The following is a 19,737-nucleotide window of genomic DNA, read 5'->3' on the forward strand; positions in this document are numbered from 1 at the left end:
CTCCAGCCCTTTTTAATCCACCCTCAGCTTCAGTTTACATTAATACAAGCATGCACAAGCTGTTGTTGAGGACTGGATGCACGTGCTGCTAGGGAGACCCCTTGCAGGCAGGCCAAACAGCTGGAGGCTGCAGCTCCCCGAAATCTCCCCAGCACTCGGCGAGCCTGCAAGGTTCAGCCGAGAAGGTTTTGAGAAGCTACAACCCTTTTTCACAGCCATTTTGAAATTTAAACAATAAAAAATGCTCTTATCACATAGTTTACTAGAATAGTCTTTCTATCCCAATGCCTTTGCTCCAATAAGGATATTTTTGGCAGGCAAAATAAAAAAAACAATAACTAAAAAGAAAACAACAGTAAAGTTGCTCTCCTCTGGAGCTGTAGTTCTGCACAGTTGTTTGGAAACTGCCCAGGATACTCAGCAGTGTCTAAGGAGCATATTCAGTACACATGGAAAGCACAAAAAATAAAGAGTAAAAGGTTAGCATTTCAAATTCAGCACATGCATGTGATTTTTTTTTTTTTTTTTTTTGCCATTTAACTAAAACAAACCTGAATGCTTTCCCCTTTAGTTCAAAATATGGGATGGTCTCTCATCCAAGAACAAAATTCTTGGCAGATAAACTTCAACAAAGCTAATTCAAAACATCATTGTATTTATTTATTTTAAAATTTATGTTGTTGGGCTTTGGTTGGTTAAGTATTTAAAAATTGTTTTTATCCCCCCACTAATCTTGTTCTCTAACATCTTTGTTCAAACTTCAATCCATCCTAGGGCAGGAAACGCATGAGAAAGTTTAAATTCAAATTTGAGTTGCAATCTAAAATTTTTAAGCAGATAAACATAAGGGTACATACGTTCATGTTAGACAATTTATTTTATAGCTACAGATATCTTTTTAACTCTATCACAAAGCAATGTGGGTTTTTAAAGTTTTCTATCACATAACACAAGATTTTATTTTATATTTTTTTTCTTAAAAACTGCGTCGTCCAGACTGGCCAGCAATTTTGAGTAGATGAATTGCACATTTCTATGTTCAACCCCAACTACATTAAGTAAATAATTGAGCTACCTGATGTTCCCCAAGCACTGTCTCTCCACTGATCTCCCAGAAATATCCCTTTTGGTCCATCTTTGCTGGAATCATCAGATTCCCAAAACTTTTTACCCGGCAACAGCTGCTGCAATTAAAAAAAAAACAAAGCATGATTAAAATAAGTATAAAATGCAAACATAAACCATAAGCGTCTCCCTTCTAAACATGAGTCAATCATTAAACACAAACTGATACATGCTTTATAATCAAAATATTTATACACTCCTAGGGCGAAAGCCATACAACTGAGACAGTAATTCAATCTCAGCAATCCTCTTACATTCTTAAATGCTTTATGAACAACACACACGTAAGCGCACACATACAATTTGCATTCTCCAGCCTCTTAACACGAGAGCTACTTGCGAGAAAAAATATTAGCAGAAAAGCTGTTCTGAGCAGAATATTGTTGTGACTTCCACCTGAGCTGCACAGATACCTCTCCTCTCAAACTACCCCGCATTTCCAGCAGGAACAAAACCCGAGGTTGTGATGCCAGCAGGGACAGAATACATCAAGAGGTGCCAAGAGCTCTCACTTCTTGCTTATTTAATGACTGCTGAGGACTCTCAATGCTCTGAAGGTTATTTTTAAACGCTAATAAGAGTGAACAGTTCTGGGCCACCACACCTGCCACGCATGCATTGCTCCTACGGGAGGAGAGGAGAGAGGTTATGCACTTACTGAGAACGAGACAAAGACATCCTTGGCTTGGATGAATCCAAGGAAGCTCGCACTGAAGTCCAGAAGATGGCTAAAAGAACAACGTGCCCTATTTAGGGGATGTGCTTTGAAAATCCCAGCCTCACAGAAGGAACACCTGCCGTGTGGCATCCACATATGGCAGAAGGAATTTCAAGCCCTCCTTAAGTGCCTTAGATGTCAAGTGTACAATCTTCAAATTAAATCTTCAGGCTGAATGAGATGTGTGCAATTCAGACGGCAAACAACAGCGCATCCATAGCAAATTAACAAGATAAATGAGCCTCGCCTGCTGAAGTTGGAATAAAACTAAAGGAACTGGAAGATTAACAAGTACTCACATCTGTACAAAATTACCATAGCACAAACAACAATCATTAGATTACTCAACGTCTTCTATATATTATAAGTGCTGATAACTCCATACTCCATCAGCAGGCGTGCAAATTTAAGGCTACAGCAAACAGAGTGCTGGATGAGGACAAAGAGCGTGAACAAGTTCCCAGCTCACAGCGTTCACAGCACGCTGCCTTAACACCGACAATCAGGGAGGTCGTGCTCACTATTTACTTTTTACTTAAGGAAGATCTGTTTAGTCAGAAACATCTTGTGAAGCAGGTCTGTGTGTGTGAGATACAATCTGAGGTACACAGGTTTGGATAACTGGAATGATTACACCTCAACTGGGTATTAGGATGGGAACACCACCCATCTCAGCCAGCACGTGAGAAGCAGAATTCCTTCCAAATTCTCAGAAAGCCCCACCACAGAACAGATAAGAGGGAGGCTCCATCCAGTTATCGAACAGACACTCCAAGTTGCTGCTGCCTGTTACCTAAGAGTAATGCCGCTTTTGCGCCGAGAACAAAATCAATCCACAACAAACAAGCACAGGGAAAAAATAGATAAGCAAGCGTGATACGTTGGGAAAGAGCTCGTGCAGCCACGAGATGGAGGACAGCCAGGCCATCTGAGCAGAACCCGGGGCAGAAGCTTTCGGCCATGCCCCAAACCACTGGCTCCACGCAGTGCTGGGGTGGCTGAAGCTCGCTCCCAGCTCCTCGTGCCAGCCGCACGCCGCAGCCCGGGCACAACTCGTGCACGGACACCTGCATGTGGGCTCTGCACGCTGACGGGAACGTAAACCGAAGCAATCCGCACCCACGCGGGGCAGATCAACATTTCCAACCGTAGCATCCAGGAGGTCACATTTTCGGAGGCCACGTGCCAGCAGCGCTCCTCCCAGCGGGCGCAGCAGGAGCGCCAGCACAGCGCCAGCACAGCGCCGCGCCTCCGCCCCCAGCCTCCCGCTGCCCACCCGCCGGAGGAGCCCAGACGCTCCTGGCAGGGCTGGGAACACCACTCACGTCTGCACACGCGGTCCCTAGCAAAAGGAGACATCGTTTGCTGCCACAGTGCTGCAAAAAAACTAGTTACAGATGAATACAGCTCAACAACGCCGTGGTTTCTCTTAAAACATGCGCCTGTATGAGCTGTTTCCCCGCCGTAAAGCTCCTCTTCCAGCTCACACTGTTGTCACAGCCTCCCATCTACTAATTCAGGAGCAAAATACTTTGGAGCACAGATTTGAAGTAAAGGATGAGATAAGCTCATTCACCTTTTCTATGTCTGAGCACAACGCAGCACACTCCAAAGTCCTTGAAGCGATGTGACGCTCCAAGCACAGCCGCACACGTGCCCTGTTACCCGTCTGTCCCTATGGCAGGGACAAACGCTTCAATACACGGATTTATTAGTGCCAGGAACACACGGGACTCGGACCCACCTTGCTTCCCAGCAGGTATAAACGCCGTGTGAGAGGTCTCTCTTTAGCACACTGAAGGAGACAATGGCCCTTTCCCAAGTTCTGAACTAAACACTGGCTTTCTGTACCAAAAAGTTTCAACACACCAACACCAAACTTTTGCTATTCCCAGCTCTTCGACACAGGGCACACCATCCACACCCACGAACTCCCATCCTGCACACAGTCTGTCCAAGCGAGGCCATTTAATGGCCTGTTTGCCCTACAAGGTGTCCCAGGCTATTTTCAAGCTCTTTATTTGGCAGTGAGTCATTTCCACCCAAACTTCTCAAGGAGGAGGAAAAAAACACCAAGAAGGCATTGTAGTCTAAGCACTAAGCTTCCTCTGGGTTTTATCGTCTTCTTTTTACTGCGAGAACAAGCCTCAGCTTGTTATTTTAACTCTCAAACCACTAAGTAGGAAGCACAGTGTTTTCCCTGGCTGCTCCTCCTCTGCAGGAACACAAGATACCAGCAAGCCACTTCTTTTTAGGCATCCTCCGGTGATTTTAGGATCTGTTATTGCACTGGCAACACAGCAGAAGCCTGCCTATAAGGCTCTCAAGCCCAAGGAGAAGCTGCACTGTGCCCCTGCAGTTCTAACACAGCGGCAAGGACGAGAGCAGCCCAGCAGCGAACGCCTCTCAGAGCCCCTGGGCCTGCTGCTGCTCCATCGGCGCCAGGGGCACCGCCGAGGAGGTGAGGCGGTCAGGTTGGAGGAGGTGAGGCAGTCGGGTCGGGCCTTTCCAGCACTGATCTGCATAAACACACAGCACGCGTTACAAGCTCATCGCGGGGATTTTTGTTTCTTAAAGCCTCTGCCGTTCCTGGATGTCACAGGACTTTTCCACTGATGCCACAGGCTTTTCCACTCCTGCTGACGCCGCCCCACCGTAGGTCCTCTCCTTCCTCGCTCTCAGGAAGTTGAGAAGAAAGCAACATGGAGCAATTAAACTAAACCTCAGCTGCAGCTACAACTTCTCAAGCCCTTTAACAATACCTCGCAGTGTAAAAGGACGAGAGCTGTTTGGCAGACAAGCCTGAAATAAAAAGATGAGGAGTGTGGACTTGCAGAAAGGAGGCAGGAAGAGCTGAGCAGAACAGAGTATTTTTATCCACGAGCATCATCTCGTTTAGAGGAAAATTAAGCTCCTACCATAAGCTCTTGAGTTTCCAAAATGTAAATAAATTTCCCTCGTATGCTCCAGAAAGCAATAGCAAATTTTAAGTTTACAAAAATTATTTCTATTTTAAGAGAAAAAGGGAGTTTAAATTTAAGCTAAAAAAAAAAAAAAAAAAAATCAAGCAGGAGGGGAAATTGGCATCTGTAAAGCAGCCCGAGGATTGCCGGGGAGCCCAGGAACTGCCTGGCCCGTAGAGCCGAAGCACTGTGGAATCTCAACATTTCTACAGCAATCCTAAAATCTGAAGCAAACATGATTAGGGGTTCAGATTATTAGGAGTAGCTCCTTCTCCCAAGGAAGCCTGTTGCAGGTAACTACATTCAGTCTCCGTCCTTGGTGCTTTTCAGCTCGCTGCCTTCCCAGACAATATCAGCAGTGGCAACAAAATGAGATTTTTCCTCTTGCAGAACTCCAAAGCACTTTCTCACAAAATGCTCTCAAATTTCAATTATAAAATCATACAGTGAACACGTGGAAAGGGATATCCACAGATACAACCCCCATGCTCACATGCACACCTGCTACACAGCTGCACGAACTAGGTGCACTCACAACTGGAAGGGAAGGGAAGAGAACAACCCCTCCCATGAAGACGTGTGAATGAACCACAGCAACAAGCTCTGCCACGAAGTGCCACATACAGAGCACGCTTTTATTTGCATTCTGGTGGCTTCTATAATAAACACTGCTATTTTCTTGAAAATCCAAACTGATTCCCTACCACAGAAGGTAGCAAGATCCTTTCCTCTAGCTAGAGGATGAGCTGAGACTGAATCCTTCATTTCAACTGCCTTTTACTCCGTTAAGTGGTTACGTGCACGTGTTTTGACACTTCACAATGCCATCCTGAAGAACTGTACCTGACCACCTTACAGTTCTGTGCTGAATCACAAACAAGGGGCAGAAAAAACATTCTGATACTCGCTGTGCCACTGCACAACGAGCAAACCACAACTCTGCCCCCCTGTAATTTCCTCTTTTCCCCTAGAAGATGAACATAAAATTTCAGACTGAAAGCTCTGTAACATTAGCAGAAAGAAACAGAATATTAAGGTTTAATTTACATCTGTATTCTGGATGTATTTACTGATATCGGGGGGGAAAAATAAAGCAAGAGACAATTTAAACAGATGGCAAGGGGGTCCTTGCTCTGTCAAGTAGTGCTCCATCCAAAACTAGAGGTTTAGCAGGCAGTAATTATCTTGTACTGAATTACACAACAGGCTGCCAAGATGATGAATTTTTCCTCAGGGAAAGTTGTTAGTTGCAATGGAGAAAAAGAAAACTTGTTTAAGTAAAAATAATCCAGTTTTTCAGGTTGAAAATTAAAAAGAGAAAATGCAGAGGATACAAAACCAGTTTATTTGTTCCCTGGTGATTTTCTTCCTATTTATTTATTAAAATTGACCCTATCTAGTACAAAAATAATCCTTCTAAGCCCTCTTACAGAAGACTTACAGATTTAGGCCAATATTCAATTTAGCAGAGGGGGAGGAGGCGAGGGGGGGGCGACTTACACATCAACAAAAGCAATTCTACCATCAACAAGTACTGAGCCTGGGCGTACAGACCCCACTGAGATGGGATTATCAATTAGACAAATTAAGTGAACTGATCCCCTTCAGACAAGGGGACGCTACGATCACAGAAGCCACCTGTGCCCCACCGCAGCAGCTGGGGAACTCGGCTTACCCGCAGCAACAGGTACAAGGGGGCAGAGCTCACGGTCACACTCAGGCAGCAGCGCACTGCTCCCAAAACCAGCCACGATGGCCAGACGCGGCGTGCAAGGAGAGCTGGCGTCCCACTGGCAGCAGCACCGGGGTGAATGCTCACTGCCACCCCCCAGCTCTTGGTCCCCGACCCCAAGCAGGGGCAGCCCCTGCCAGCTCCCACCTCGCAGGGCTCTGGCAGAAGAGCCTGCACGTAGCAGGAGGCAGGATGTCACGTCTGGGAACACTGGGGAAGGTTAAACAAAAAAAATCCACCCTGCCACAACGTGCTGTTAACTGCGTGCCACCAAACCCACGGCCGTGAGCAGCAGCTGCCAGTCTGCACCAGTTTGGGCCCCCCATCCCTGCTGGGCTCCTGCTCAGCCCCTGCACCTGGGCCACCAGGTGCTTACAGACTGCTTCAGTCCTCCTGTTCCTCACGCTGCTAGCACTAGGTAGCTAAAACACTGCACAGAAACATTATTCACACCTCCCAGTAGTCCCCAGCCCAGCTCCAGCGATGACTCGATGAGAAGGGAGCGATCACTGCTGGTGAAAGCAGCGCCACGTGGGCTTTGTTTGCTTTTGTACCAGATAAAAGCAGCCTGAGCCCAACGTTACAACCACGGTGATTCAGAAAAAGCACTGCTCACTGGAGGCAGGGTCTTATTGAGGCCCCAACCAGCTGCATCAAGGGGCGCACAGACATGGAGAACACAAACTGCCTCAGCCTCTGCCATTAAGATACCTGCTGCAAGGCACCACGGGGCTGTTACCCCAGATATTCTTACTTGGAAATCTTTGGTTCAATTCTTGGCAGGTTTGAAGCTACGGGCCCCCCAGCTACCCCATGTCTTCCCATTCCCATTCCCCTCCCACCCTCCTGGATTACGTTACAGCTCGCTGCTCACCCAGCTGCTCAGTGCTGCAGGCTCACGGCCCAGCATAACCGCCTAGCAAACCAAGAATGCCTCCGCAGCTCAAAACTCGTGTAATGCACGATGACAAATGCCACCTCAGTCTCTCTGCACTGTCCACTACACCAAAAAGACACCGCACGAATATTCAGTATCGCTAAGCTCCAGATAAGAGGGATTTATGTGAAGAAAAGCAGACATCCAGCTCCTTGTCTTGAAGGCCTGAAAAGAAAAAAACACTCGCATAGCTTGTGTTAAGCTTCAGATAAACATCGCTGCTGCATGATCAAAGACCTCTGAAGACAGCACAAGAGGCAAGGACACACATTCTGGTCCGTGTGCTAAAGCAGCAAAGCCAGGCAGCCCCTACGTGCTCTCTCTGAAATGCCCTTCTCCATCGTTTTGCTTCTGGCTTCACCAACTGCCAGACACCGTCTCTTTTATTACTCTCCAGTGCAACATCTGCTGAGAAGCAGAGTTGGATACAGATCCAGTGAAGACTTCAGGATGCTTCCATTACTAGCAATCTGGACCAAGTGCTAAAAGCATAAGGAGGGAAATCAGATGTCCCCTTTGGAAGATGACTTTTAACATTACTGACCACGTCTGCTACACATGAACCAAACCGTTTCCATTTCAGAGCAAGGCAAAGGGGTTTTCCACAGATCTTTTCAGCTTCACTTCCAAAAGCACCGCGCTGCCACTTGCACACACAGCGAGGGGGCACAAGGCCAGCTGCAACGGGAGAGCAGGATTCTGGAGATCGAGAGAGATGCACTGCAGATCAAAGCTGTGGTGGTTTTTTTTAAAACTACTCTTAATTTCCCCAGATTAGGATATCTGTTCATCACATATCAAAAGTTATCTGGATTTTGACAGCAGCACAGATCAGACATTAAATGTTTGACAGCGCCCTTTTAAAAAGCTCTGATGTGTTCAGAGGCAGAAACTCCTTAAACCACTAAAATTATGATATTGCTTACTGAGAAGCAAGGCAACGGGAAGATAAAAGATACACTAAATGCCTTGTTTTCCCAGATGTATAAATAAACACTCTTTTCCTCATCGTTCTCCTCCAGGGTTTTCAATATCAACTCAAAGTACAAGATTATCAACACTTCCTGCAGGTAAGAATCAGAAGCACAGATCTCGGCTTACAGCTCCTTAAATTGGCCAGCTGGATGTGTGCTGAAATACCTCAGGAAATACAGAGAAAATTCAATGGATAAAGAAAGGAAACTGCGGTGACTAACAGAGAAAAACCTAAGAGGAGTAAGAAATGGTGTCTTAGCTCAGACAAAGAAAATGTGAAATGTCACCTCTCCTGGAAAAAACAGACACGCCAGAATGGGGAAAAGCCCAGTGACAAAAGGATGCCATCTCCAGAACTTCCAGTATCACAGTAACAAGAACGGAGAAGGAAAAAAAAGAATGAGTCATCATTTAAAAAGATCCAGTGAAAAAAACCTCGGATCCAACACCCCACCCCCAAAACCCGAAATTCACTTCTCTCCAGAAATCACTCAGGGCTGGTAGAAGCCAGCAAGCTTCGGAATGCCTTTAGGCGTTTAAAGTGGCACGATCTAATGCCGTATTAAGCACAAAATAAGTGCTATACTTACTCTTAGCAGGCTTTCGAAGAGCCTGTACACTCTATATCTGAAAACGAACGTCTTGCCCCAGTGAGGTGTTAAAAAAAAAAAAAAAAAAAAGAAAAGGAGGATTCACAGAACATTCACACCCCTGTCATTCCCCGGCATGTTTCATATGGAGGCACATCAGCTGTTTTTCAGCAGCTTTAGATGGATTTTTTAACGTCGTGATTTCTCCTTTCTAAATCATCTTCATCTACTCTTAGTCAAGAGTCTCCGTGTAGGCTAATGTAACCTAGAGAACCAGAGATTTTCCTACCAAACAGCACCACACTGAACAATTCAGTATTACAATCTTGCTGAGAAGAATGGAAGAAGAGCAGAGAAGCCAGGCATCCAGCAACAGGAACTCACAGAGGTCCTTCACCTGACAGAGGCACACTACCCAAAGATGTTGGCTTTGTGTTTCCTCCACACCAATCATTTCTGGATTCTACAGACTGCTTTTTAACCTGGTTCATAAACTGGGCTGCAGAAATAGGATGCACTCGAGATGCAGAAAAACTACTCTGAATTTGCCAGACAGGAGCACAGGAAGGAAGCCTCTCCAGCAAAACAGACCTGTAGCAAGCTAGAGGCAGACCTGCTGCACATCAACCCTCTCCTACAAGACATGATTTTCTCATCTCTGTTCTTCCACAAACCTCTGAAGGGACTGGCTACAAAGGAAAGGAAAGAAGTCAAGGAAAAGAAGCGTTTACATCCCACTTCTAGGAACCTAGAACAGCTAACTGAAGTAACTTGCTATTCTTCCAAGTCACCGTAAATACGCAAGTTCTTTCTTCAAAGAAAAACCAAAGGTCACGATCCCCAAATCTGCTGCTGCTCACTGCACTTGCGAGATTCAGGTAATTCTTCCTGTTTTGCTCTGAAGCTGGAACTGGAGGACCCACTCTCTGACAGCTCCTGCTCAGTCCTTTGACCTGTCCGAAGCACTTATCACTTCTGCAACCCTCGATTATGTTGCCCAGCTACTTCAAACACTAAACACAGCCTACGCTTTATGGCAAGAGCCAGAAGGTGGCCAGGAGCAGAAACCGGGCAGCAGACAATGACAGACAGCTAAACCCCACAACATTACGGGGTCTGAGATCACCGGATCCCAAAATAAACATGCTACCAGTATTGTAACACTTGTCACAAGACAGATTTCTAACTGTTCTTTTACAACCACCATTTTGCTGGTCAGTGATAACAACAGGTGGAGGGCTTAGCTGTTCCTCCTACTAAGACGCATTCTAGCCTGACAGGTTTTTATTTTGTTACAGCACACACACACAACCTTCACAGCCACAATGGAGAACTTTCAAGTTCAGAATCATACCAGCAGCTTCAAAAAAACTCTTATTTTCCCCCTCCCCCCCAAAACACAAGATTTTTTCTGTATGTCTTTCGCTTACCTCTCCCATAGCCCGTCCTTCCAGAGCAAGCGCTTGGAAATCATGATTCAGTTCATCCATAGAACGCACCTATTTAGAGATGGGTAAGAAAAATACATCAGGAAATGCTCTTTTTTTCTTCCAATGACAATTATAGTTTACAGCCATTTCTGATACAGACTGAGCTACGTTCTACATCGCAGCACACAACAAAGCTGCTGAGCTCCGAAAGACAACTTACCTTTAGAAGTTCCAACTTCTAGTGTTATTTATACATGCACAAAAAGGGCAAAATGAGCAATTATTTTAAGACACGAGGTCTAACACAACTGCCTCTGCTCAGTTTATAATGAAGATTAATATTTCACATCGAGTTGCATAATTTTGGTTGAGGGAGTCAATGCGTAAGCAAGTCAGGATCATTTCCTTTCAGGCAAGATCAAATACAGACTCACAAACCAGGCAGGTTTATATTCCACTTACAGCAACACAAAAGAGGACAGAAAGCAAGTTAAGTGAAACAGAACTGTGTGAAGTGGAAGGCTGAGGATGAAGAGAACAAATAGTGTCTCGAGATCAGCTGCTGTTCATTACTACACCCGTACCAACGCCTCGAAGCACGAGCCCCGAGGCACAAACTGTACCCCAGGGGTGCAGGAGGCCTTGGGAAGGCTCCTGATGGGGCAGGACTGTTCGCTCCTTCCCAAGGGGCGTGCATGGCAGCCACGTGGTGCCACGGCCATACCAGGGGACCCAAGGTGTGCGAGGAAAAGCGCAATGGCAGAGGGGTCCGTCCAGGTCCCCGCAGGGCACCGAGGGGCACGGGGAAGGTGCTGGTTGGTGCCCTGTGCGCATGGGAGGACCCACGGCCGTGCATTTACCTGAGCAGTTACCTGAAGTGCTGCTGCTGCAGATCATGATTAGATGAAAACAGGTTCAATGAGAACAGCAAAAAGCAGCAGAGAGTGTTAGCTACATAAATCATGGTGCTGAAAACACGAGAAAACTTTTCTGATTTGCATCCCCAAATCTCACCGGGCAAGCCCGTACACATGGAACCACTGAGCACATGTGCAGGAGAAAAAAACAATAAGCAAGAGCCCTAACTAGGGACTTGAGGACGAAGCACCGAGGTTCAGCTACGTGCTAGGATTGAGGTGGAATAATCCTTGCCCTCGCCAGCCACCACGCCGTCTCGGAGCAGGTTATTACAGCAGCCACAAGCCCTTCGGATGGCACCCCAGCAGCACGACGCGCCTCCTACTCCGTGTTTACATAACCCTGCAACCCAACAGATCTGATACACGTTTCTGCTGGCGCAGTGGTAAGAGTTTATAAGACTTGTGTTTATGAGTAACCCACGCGCTGCTGCTCACTGCGGTCCTCTACGGGAGCTCTCTGGGACGCTGCAGACTGACAGTGCTGAGCCACGGCACCGCCACAGACCTGCAGAAGATTTGGGCACAGCCGCCCCCAAGCCAAGCCAGGTCAGTTATGGCACCCACTGGGCAGTTTGGGGCACAAAGGGAAAAAAAATGGTTTAGCTGATCCGTGCCCCACCTCACTAATGGGCTGGTGCCATACGGTTACACCGTGTGCACTGAGCTTAAGCCTGACCTTGGCTCCTGATCCTCGTGCTACTATTTCCAGCAGAACCAAGTCAAGACGTCGCTGTGAGCATGCTTTTGGTTCTACTTTAAGATAAGGTTCAGTAGACATCATCTGAGAATATCAGATGTAAGGAAAGCAAAGTCCCCTCCCGTGTGAATTCTGTTACTATTCGGTGACAGCACCGCTTTGCAAGAGTTTAATCTCTCTCTCGGTTCAAAGGTGCTTCCAGTTTTGCCTCAGCCTCGCCTTGTTCTGCGGTGAAGCGCACTGCGAGCACGCTTGGAGAAAACAGGACTTCGCTTTCCAGAAACTACAGCACCAGACAAGAAAGACTCGGCTCTGCTGCCAGCCCCACCGCTCATCTGCCAGCTAATGCGCCTCGGCTGCCTCGTGCAGGAAATTCTGCGAAGCGTTTCCAGCCGAACTCGCGGAAAACGCAGCAACCCCCAGACACGCTAAGCCACAACAGCCCATCAGTAGCACATTATTATTTGGATGAGACGTGAGGAATCGAGAGGCTAAACAAAGATTTGGTGGGTGATGTGCATTACTCTCACTGCTAAAGCCATGTCCCAGCAAACCACAGATGCAGCCACGGTGGCACCGATCCAGGACTCGCAGGGCTGTAGACAGTGACAATGCAGAAAGAGGCTGCTTTGTGTCCCCCCTGCTTCACCAAAACAAATGCACTCCCAGAGGTGGATATTATGCTATGGGAACCTTGAAAGAAAGCTACAAGAAAGATATTATCACTACAAGTCTTCAGATTTCTGCAAGGAATTTAAGAGACTTTTTTATTTTGGTCACGTCCCAGCCCCAGTGACTCCAGGCTGCCGACATGAATTCCCCTCCCCAGCTTCAGCTGCACGCACATCCCCGGTGATCCCCGCTCAGGTTATGAAGGTAATCTTGGAACAAGAACTCTCCTTCTTGCCTCAGCCCCTTTCCTCCCTGCTTTTTTACAGCATTTTGGTGTGTTACAAGGTTGCTTGTACTCTACCAAACGTAATTCATTTAAGAAAACGCTAGAATCGCTGTTTTGTTTGTGTTAGATGCAAGAACATTTTCAGAGGTGTCTTGTTTGAGCATTTGTCCTGAGTAGGAAACCATGTTATCACCAAGTTAAACCAATTGCAGCAGCACAAGGACGTGATTTACATCCGAGTGGGAAGCCACGTTCCCACGCTGGCTGGATTGGTAGCAGAGAAGCTAAAGCTGGTGCAACTGTTAACACCACCATCACCTCTAAAATGGTGAACACCTCCAATGCAAGCTCAAGATCTTCCACGGAGAAACATCAGCTGCTACATCGTCATGGTTTTTGAAGGGCTACAGACCAGTAAGCATAGGTAGCTCTCCTCACAGTGCTGACCATTTGTCCATTTCCAAGTGGAGAAGCACGTTTGTCTCCAACAGAACACTGCCAGGAGAGCTGCAGTGGGTTTAGCAGCACCGAGGGATACAGGGACTGAGATGAGACGAGTGGCAGAAGGCAAAAAGCAGAACCACGAAAGCCCAGTGCCTGCTTCACACCTGGTTGGTCTGACTGTACACCTAACTGAGCACTGTTATTTTTACTGCTGAAGGTCTGAAGGAAGCCTTCTGTCAAACACCTCACAGCCTGCAGATCCCAGCCTTCCCCACAAAGTGATACATGGGGAAAATGGGCTGCCACCACGTCCTTCCCAAAGCTGCTCCAGTCACTATTAAAAAAGGTTTCAGCTTCTCTGTCTGCTGTCAGGTATATCAGGTAACAGGAGAAATCATCCATTTCAGATATTTATGTCACACTCCTATGATCAATCCTGCCAATTATGGATAAAACTATTTCCTAAATCAGGTTTCTGTCTCGACTTCCATGTACGGGCTGCTCAAACAGCCCATTACCACCAATATCGAGGCCCCCTCTCAGTCACATCAGTCCTTTCTCTCTCCTGATCATCTCATTGATTTGTTTGCAATATAGTCTTATTATTCCACTTGCAAAGACCTCTTTCCCGCTTTTACAATATCAAACAGCAACACCTCTTCACCCTGTTTTCTCACACGACGTGCACAAATAGCAGAGTTCCTTTATTTCCCTGTCAAAGAACAAACACCTTCGGGACCAGCAGAGCTCAAGACCAAAGCCACGAGTGCTTACACCTTCGTATGCCAAGAGGCAGGCCGCACTCTGCTAACTGAAACACACAGACGGCCTCGCACCTCACCGGGATCTATTCCTGCTAACTCTCCTTGGCCTAGAACGAGCACAGACCTGCGAGACAGAGCCACGATGGTGCAAGCACTGGAAAGGAGGAGCTGCACTGAGGCAGAGCTCATTCACAGGTTAGCACTGCTGCGTACGAGATTTGATTACCATAAAGTCTGGTTCTCTGGTTCTCTCACTGATCGCGAGTTTTGAAAGAAGTCCAGCAGGCCGTGCCAAGATAAACCAGCTGCCCAAGGAAGCAGTGCCCTGCTATCTGTGTGTGACATGCTAACCTGGTTCCTTGGAGGAAGAGGTGACCCCGAGAAACATCGGGAATCGCACAAGGAGAGGTCAGGCCTCTGCCACAGCCACCATGTAAGGGATCCTAAACATCCAGCCTCTGCTCCCAGCCCCACGGCAGCCTCTTCGCGGCACCGTGCCTCTGCGGAGTGAAACGACGTGCCCGTCCTTACCAGCCCCACAGAACAGACACCTCCTGACCCCCTCTGAGGAGTGCTTCCACTCTCTGGTTGCACAGAAAGCCAGCAAGCTCGCTTCTGAAGCCAGCTCAGCACCACTCAGGCCGTCTGTCAGAAGCACAGCTCCTGAATGAGCGCTACAACGCGATGTCACTGCGCGGGAGCGCTCCTCACCTTCACGCTGCGCTGCCTGCACGCTCAGGAATTATGTAAATCTCAAACTTAATGAGGATCTCATTCAAGGAGAGCGATTTCCATGCACACCAATATACCAAAGTGTGTCACTGGAGCACGCTCCAGCTCACAGCTGCTTCCTCGCATGCCCCAGACCGTGTGCCCTGCTGAGGAGCTACAGCAAACCCCAGGGCTGCTTCACCCCGGCCTCTCCAAAGCCTCTTAACCCATTTTCACCTTTGCTCTGAAAAAAAAAAAATGAAGCAGGATTCAGCTGCATGGCTCAGCACACGGTCACTCCAGGTCACACCTCCAGTTCTTGTTTTCAGTCCCCTGAATCAAAGCCCCTTGGTCTCAGCCACGTGAGGCCATGGAGGAACCCCGGCCCTTCCAAGTTTCCACAGCGCTGACGCCCACCGCCTGCTCTGGAGAGGACGAGACAAAGCAGAACACTTTCTACTCTTTGCCACTGCAGATTTCAGCAACGCAAACCGATTTATCTCTAGGTCAATGGCCACTTTCAAAACTCAGCCTCCTACGCAGCAGCAGAGCCTCCCGGCAGCCCCACGCCGGGCTCTGCATCCCCTCGAGCAGCTCGTCCTGCCAGGGAGCCAGCTCACACAGGGCAATCACTTCTTTTTTTCCCCCCTCTCAATTAGATCCGAGGGCCTCATCACTGCAAAACTGAATGACAACAACTCCAAAACAACTGTTTCCTCACTCCCAAACTACCCAGACCCTGCCCGTACCTGGAGCACTTCACTGCATGGACGCAGCAGAAATGGGGGCGGCAGTGAACCAGCAGCTGCGCTCTGCCATTTGGTGCCAGACCCGGCACGCACAAACCCAGGCAAAGCTCTCTTCCCTGTCCCCAGGGCCCCCAAAGGACGCTGTCACAGACCCAGCTGTGGCACAGCTCTGGCACAAAGCAGTGCTGGGGAGCTGTGACCCCAGGAGCAGCAGGCAGCGTCCACGGGTTCCCTGCAGAAGCATCGCCCCCAGCAAGCTGGGTGCAAACCCACCCGAAAGCCAAGCACCTAGCGGGCACGCTGTGCTGCCAGCTTAAACCTGCTGTTAAATTTAACCCAGCAAACAACAAGGCCCACAGGGCTAAATGGCACTTGTCAAAAGGAATTCTGCAGTCAGCTAAATTAACAGGAACCGGGGCCCTGAACTGTCCTCGCGATTACTAAACAGGGACTTGAAGGACCTACCAAATTAACAGGAGGGCACCAGTGTATTTACCTTCCCCATCTCCAGCGCCAGGAGAAATGGCACTGCAGCTTCTAGAAATGCATTCCAGAAATGTGTTTTTCCCCCAGCAGTGATAGCTACCAGCAAAGTAGCTGAATTGTAATTTTAAGTAAATATTAGTGTCAATAATCCAAGGTAACACCGTACCTTACATTAAACAAACACGGGCGCTACAGACTCCTCAGGTGACCTTTACATACGAATGCAAAGGTAACGCTGCACCACGCTCCGGGATCCGCAGGTAGCTCCGGGGATCGCACGCTGGCCTTATAGACTGAGGAATCCTCATTTCTACAGAGCTCATATTCACTGAGACTGACATGCTGCAAAACTAACAAAAGCTAAATTTCATCCTTAATCACAATGGAGAGTCACAGGATTTCTTCTTCCTCTCCTCATGCAAGGAACATTTCCCTGTAAGAGGGACTGGGGTTGAATTAAAAAAAACAACATAGTGGTAAAAAAATGTTCTTTGGTGGAAAAGCAGCTTTCTCTCTGAAAACTACCCAGACAGTTACTGCCAATGATCCATAAATAAATAAAAATCATCTCTAAGAGCACACCATGAAGCTTGAGGGATTGGTTTTTATTTTTGTACGTAGTACGATGTTAAAGAGACCAAATGTCTGCATTATTAGCAGCAACCGGTGATTGAGGAAGATTGAAACCATCTATTCCTACTAAGCCAATTACATTACATTGGGTAACCAAAGCAAGCTAGCAGGCTGCTTCTGCAAGCCCCAACTCCAGTTTCCCCATTCCCCCTCCCCCTGAAGCTCTGCGGCCCCATTTCAAAGGCTCCCTTTCTCCTTCCCCAGCACTTTCTTAAACCAGGCTCCTCCACTCCTCCTCGCCTCTGCCCCGGGTCACAGCTCTCCTTCCCCCTCCGACCAGCAGGCAAGCACCCAGGCCTCCATCTGCTAAACCCTCGCGAGGCCGGGCACTGCGAGGGCAGGACTGGGCTGTGCTGGAACACGCCAGTGGCTGCTTCCAGAATATCTTTGATGTGCAGTAAATTACAGGGCTGACTGCTGCCCTCAGCCCTGCCAGCCAAGCGAAGGAACTCCGGGGCATCCCACAGACTCTGCCCTAAGCTCTGAGCACTCTGCCCAGAGCCCCTTATCTCCCGTCCTGGCAAACAGCACAGGCAGAGGCAGGGGCAGGGCCCTAGGACCACAAATCCATGGGAAATGCTCGGCCTTTGCTGCTGTGCTCTCGGCGAGCCTGCAGGAAGCCCTCCAAAAATTGTATTTTAAGCTCTGCCCGGTGCTGATGCACCGACCTCCTCCCTGTCCCGAGACCACTTGGTTTGCTCTTCTACTCCTGCAGAGTAATACACGAAATCACCTTACTGCTGTACTTGGCAGGAGAGAAAACTGTGATTTCTCTGCTCTTAAAATGAGTAGTGTTTGTGTGTTTGTTTCTGTGAGAAGATAAATAACATTCCAAGCTCTCAGTCTGCACAGGTACCTGACAGGTGCTCACATAACCTCAAAGTGTGATTATTTCTTGGATATTTATTTAACTCATGTGCAAGTATGAAAAGGCAAGTGTCTTGAAAAGTTTCCATTCGTTAGGCTCCCACAATTTAAGTCTTGCTCAATTTGTAATGAGGGGGAAAATACTTTTATTTTCTGCTGAAACATTTCTCAAGAAAGTAAACATTACTCCACGAATGCCAGGATTAGGACAGTAAGGACAAGAAACAGAAATACTCAAACAGCTGCCTGATTAAAACATTCTTAGAATGGAGAGAGGGAAGGGGGAAACAAAAAAGGTAACTTCAAGTGGTTTAACAGCCTAAATACTTTGTAGCACCTGATTTATATACTTACAAGTTGTTAAAGACTTTTAAATTAACTATCACCAAGGGTTTACAAATTTCAGATGGAAACAAATGTCTCTTGCTCAGCTGTGGGAGACTGCCTGCATTTGTCTTGTTTGAACAGCTCTTGTAGCACGTTATTTAAAAAAAAATCTGCTTTGCATGCATGCACACTATATATAGTACCTAGGAAAAAAAAAAAAAAGTATTTACCAGCTGACAATAAGAAAAGCAGCACACACTCAACAACAGGCTTTCCACTAACAGCTAGATCCAGGGTTAAAATTTGTTGTTCCACCAACTGATTACTGCACTATTTTTAGTCCTCTCCTATAACAATAGTCAGTAAAGAGAGAACGTGAAGTCACAAGTATTAGGCAGGATTAGGTGGTTTAACTACTATTTTTGTAGTAAAGGGCTCATCGTTAGAATTGCTACTACCATTAGCACTCGAAGCAAAAAGCTATTGAAATTACAGATTGGCTGATGCTTTGCGTGGCATGTAGCCAAGATGATTAATGATTCAGGGTACAGAAATAAACGCAAGAAAGGCAGCCGTTCAGCATGGCGCAGCTTAGTTAGCTAATTATGTTTTTCTTCACATTTTATTCACTGAGGGAAGCACTTCATTAACGTGGAATTTAGGTTACCCTCTGATGTCTTGGGCACGTATTGTTGGGGCACAAATCTCCAAAATATTAGATTACAGAAGGGGCGACCTTAATTCTGCCCCGCTGGAGCTGGCAGTACCTGGGGACGTGCGCTCAGGTCGGCGTTTGTGTGCAGGCACTCAGCACCCCACGGAGGGCTGCCCCGTCCGACCCCTGGAGGGCTCTTCCTTTCACTCTCACCTTCTGAGGTTTAAGTTCAGAGGGGGAAGAGGTGTAAGCAAGGGACCCAGCGAGGTGTCAGTCCGGTGCCAAGCTCAGTACCGCTGTCAGAAACAGACTCAAGCAGCTCCTTGCCACGCTGACTGCTTGCAGCAGGGCGAGGGACTCATTTGGGGGGTTACAACCAGTCGAGTTTTACCCCACTACAGACTCAGGGGCTAAAGCAGAGCTTCAGTACGAGACAATAACAAAGGCAGATGCTCCCAATAAAAACAACTGCCTTAGAACAAAAGTTGCCCTTAACAAAGGAAGAGGAGTAACACAGTATCTTTGAGCAGATCACTCGAGGAGAGGGAGTGCAGCATCACATGATATCCGCAAACAAAGGCAAGTTTGTTCTTCACAGACCTGCAAGAACATCATTCGGAGAAGACAGCCTTAAAATCCTCTCACCATACACCTAGACACAAACCTGCACCAGTCCTCAGAAGCATCACCGCGTTCAGTGCTCTGGAACAGCTCTGTTAAGGAGATTTCTGATCAGTGGTCAAACTTCACTGTGTACATTTACCACTGCGGCACTCCCGGGGATGGATTATTCGGCTGCCATCTTGTGTGAAGTTTCTGTTCTGTAACAGGCACCCATTTACAAAAACGCTACGGGTATCACAACCTGCTCTGCAGAAGCCCAGATAGGCCACACCAACTCAAACCACAAGAGAGCGGGTAAGTGGAAGCCAAAGCTGGATACAGGGGAGGAAGAAAACAAGTAGAAACTGCACTCCAACAAAGCTCTTTTCAAAGCACGCTTGGGCACCACGTATTAACTGAAATACCTGAAGTCTTACTGAAGCATTGAAATCTGCGAGTTCAATAGTGTGAAAATCTTTTGCTCTTCCTGAGCTAGCGCCGCAGCAAGGAAGC

The 19,737-nt window shown here is 47.5% G+C and overlaps 1 protein-coding gene across 8 annotated transcripts in view; it reads right to left on the reverse strand.

The window, feature by feature from the left end:
• Nucleotides 1-19,737, reverse strand: part of PUM1 (pumilio RNA binding family member 1) — a 71,257-nt gene that overhangs the window by 43,335 nt on the left and 8,185 nt on the right. For 7 of the 8 annotated variants that reach the window (XM_082777303.1, XM_082777302.1, XM_082777301.1 and 4 more), the window contains exons 3-4: nucleotides 10,471-10,539; nucleotides 1,076-1,184 (exon numbers count right to left, since the gene is read on the reverse strand). In XM_082777303.1, the coding sequence (XP_082633429.1) occupies nucleotides 1,076-1,184; nucleotides 10,471-10,539 (178 nt within the window). The remainder of the gene's footprint in view (nucleotides 1-1,075; nucleotides 1,185-10,470; nucleotides 10,540-19,737) is intronic. The other variant, XM_082777297.1, reaches the window with a different exon arrangement.

The sequence above is a fragment of the Aythya marila genome (genome assembly GCF_965140915.1).
Source record: "Aythya marila genome assembly, chromosome: 22".
Classification (NCBI taxonomy): Eukaryota; Metazoa; Chordata; class Aves; order Anseriformes; family Anatidae; genus Aythya; species Aythya marila.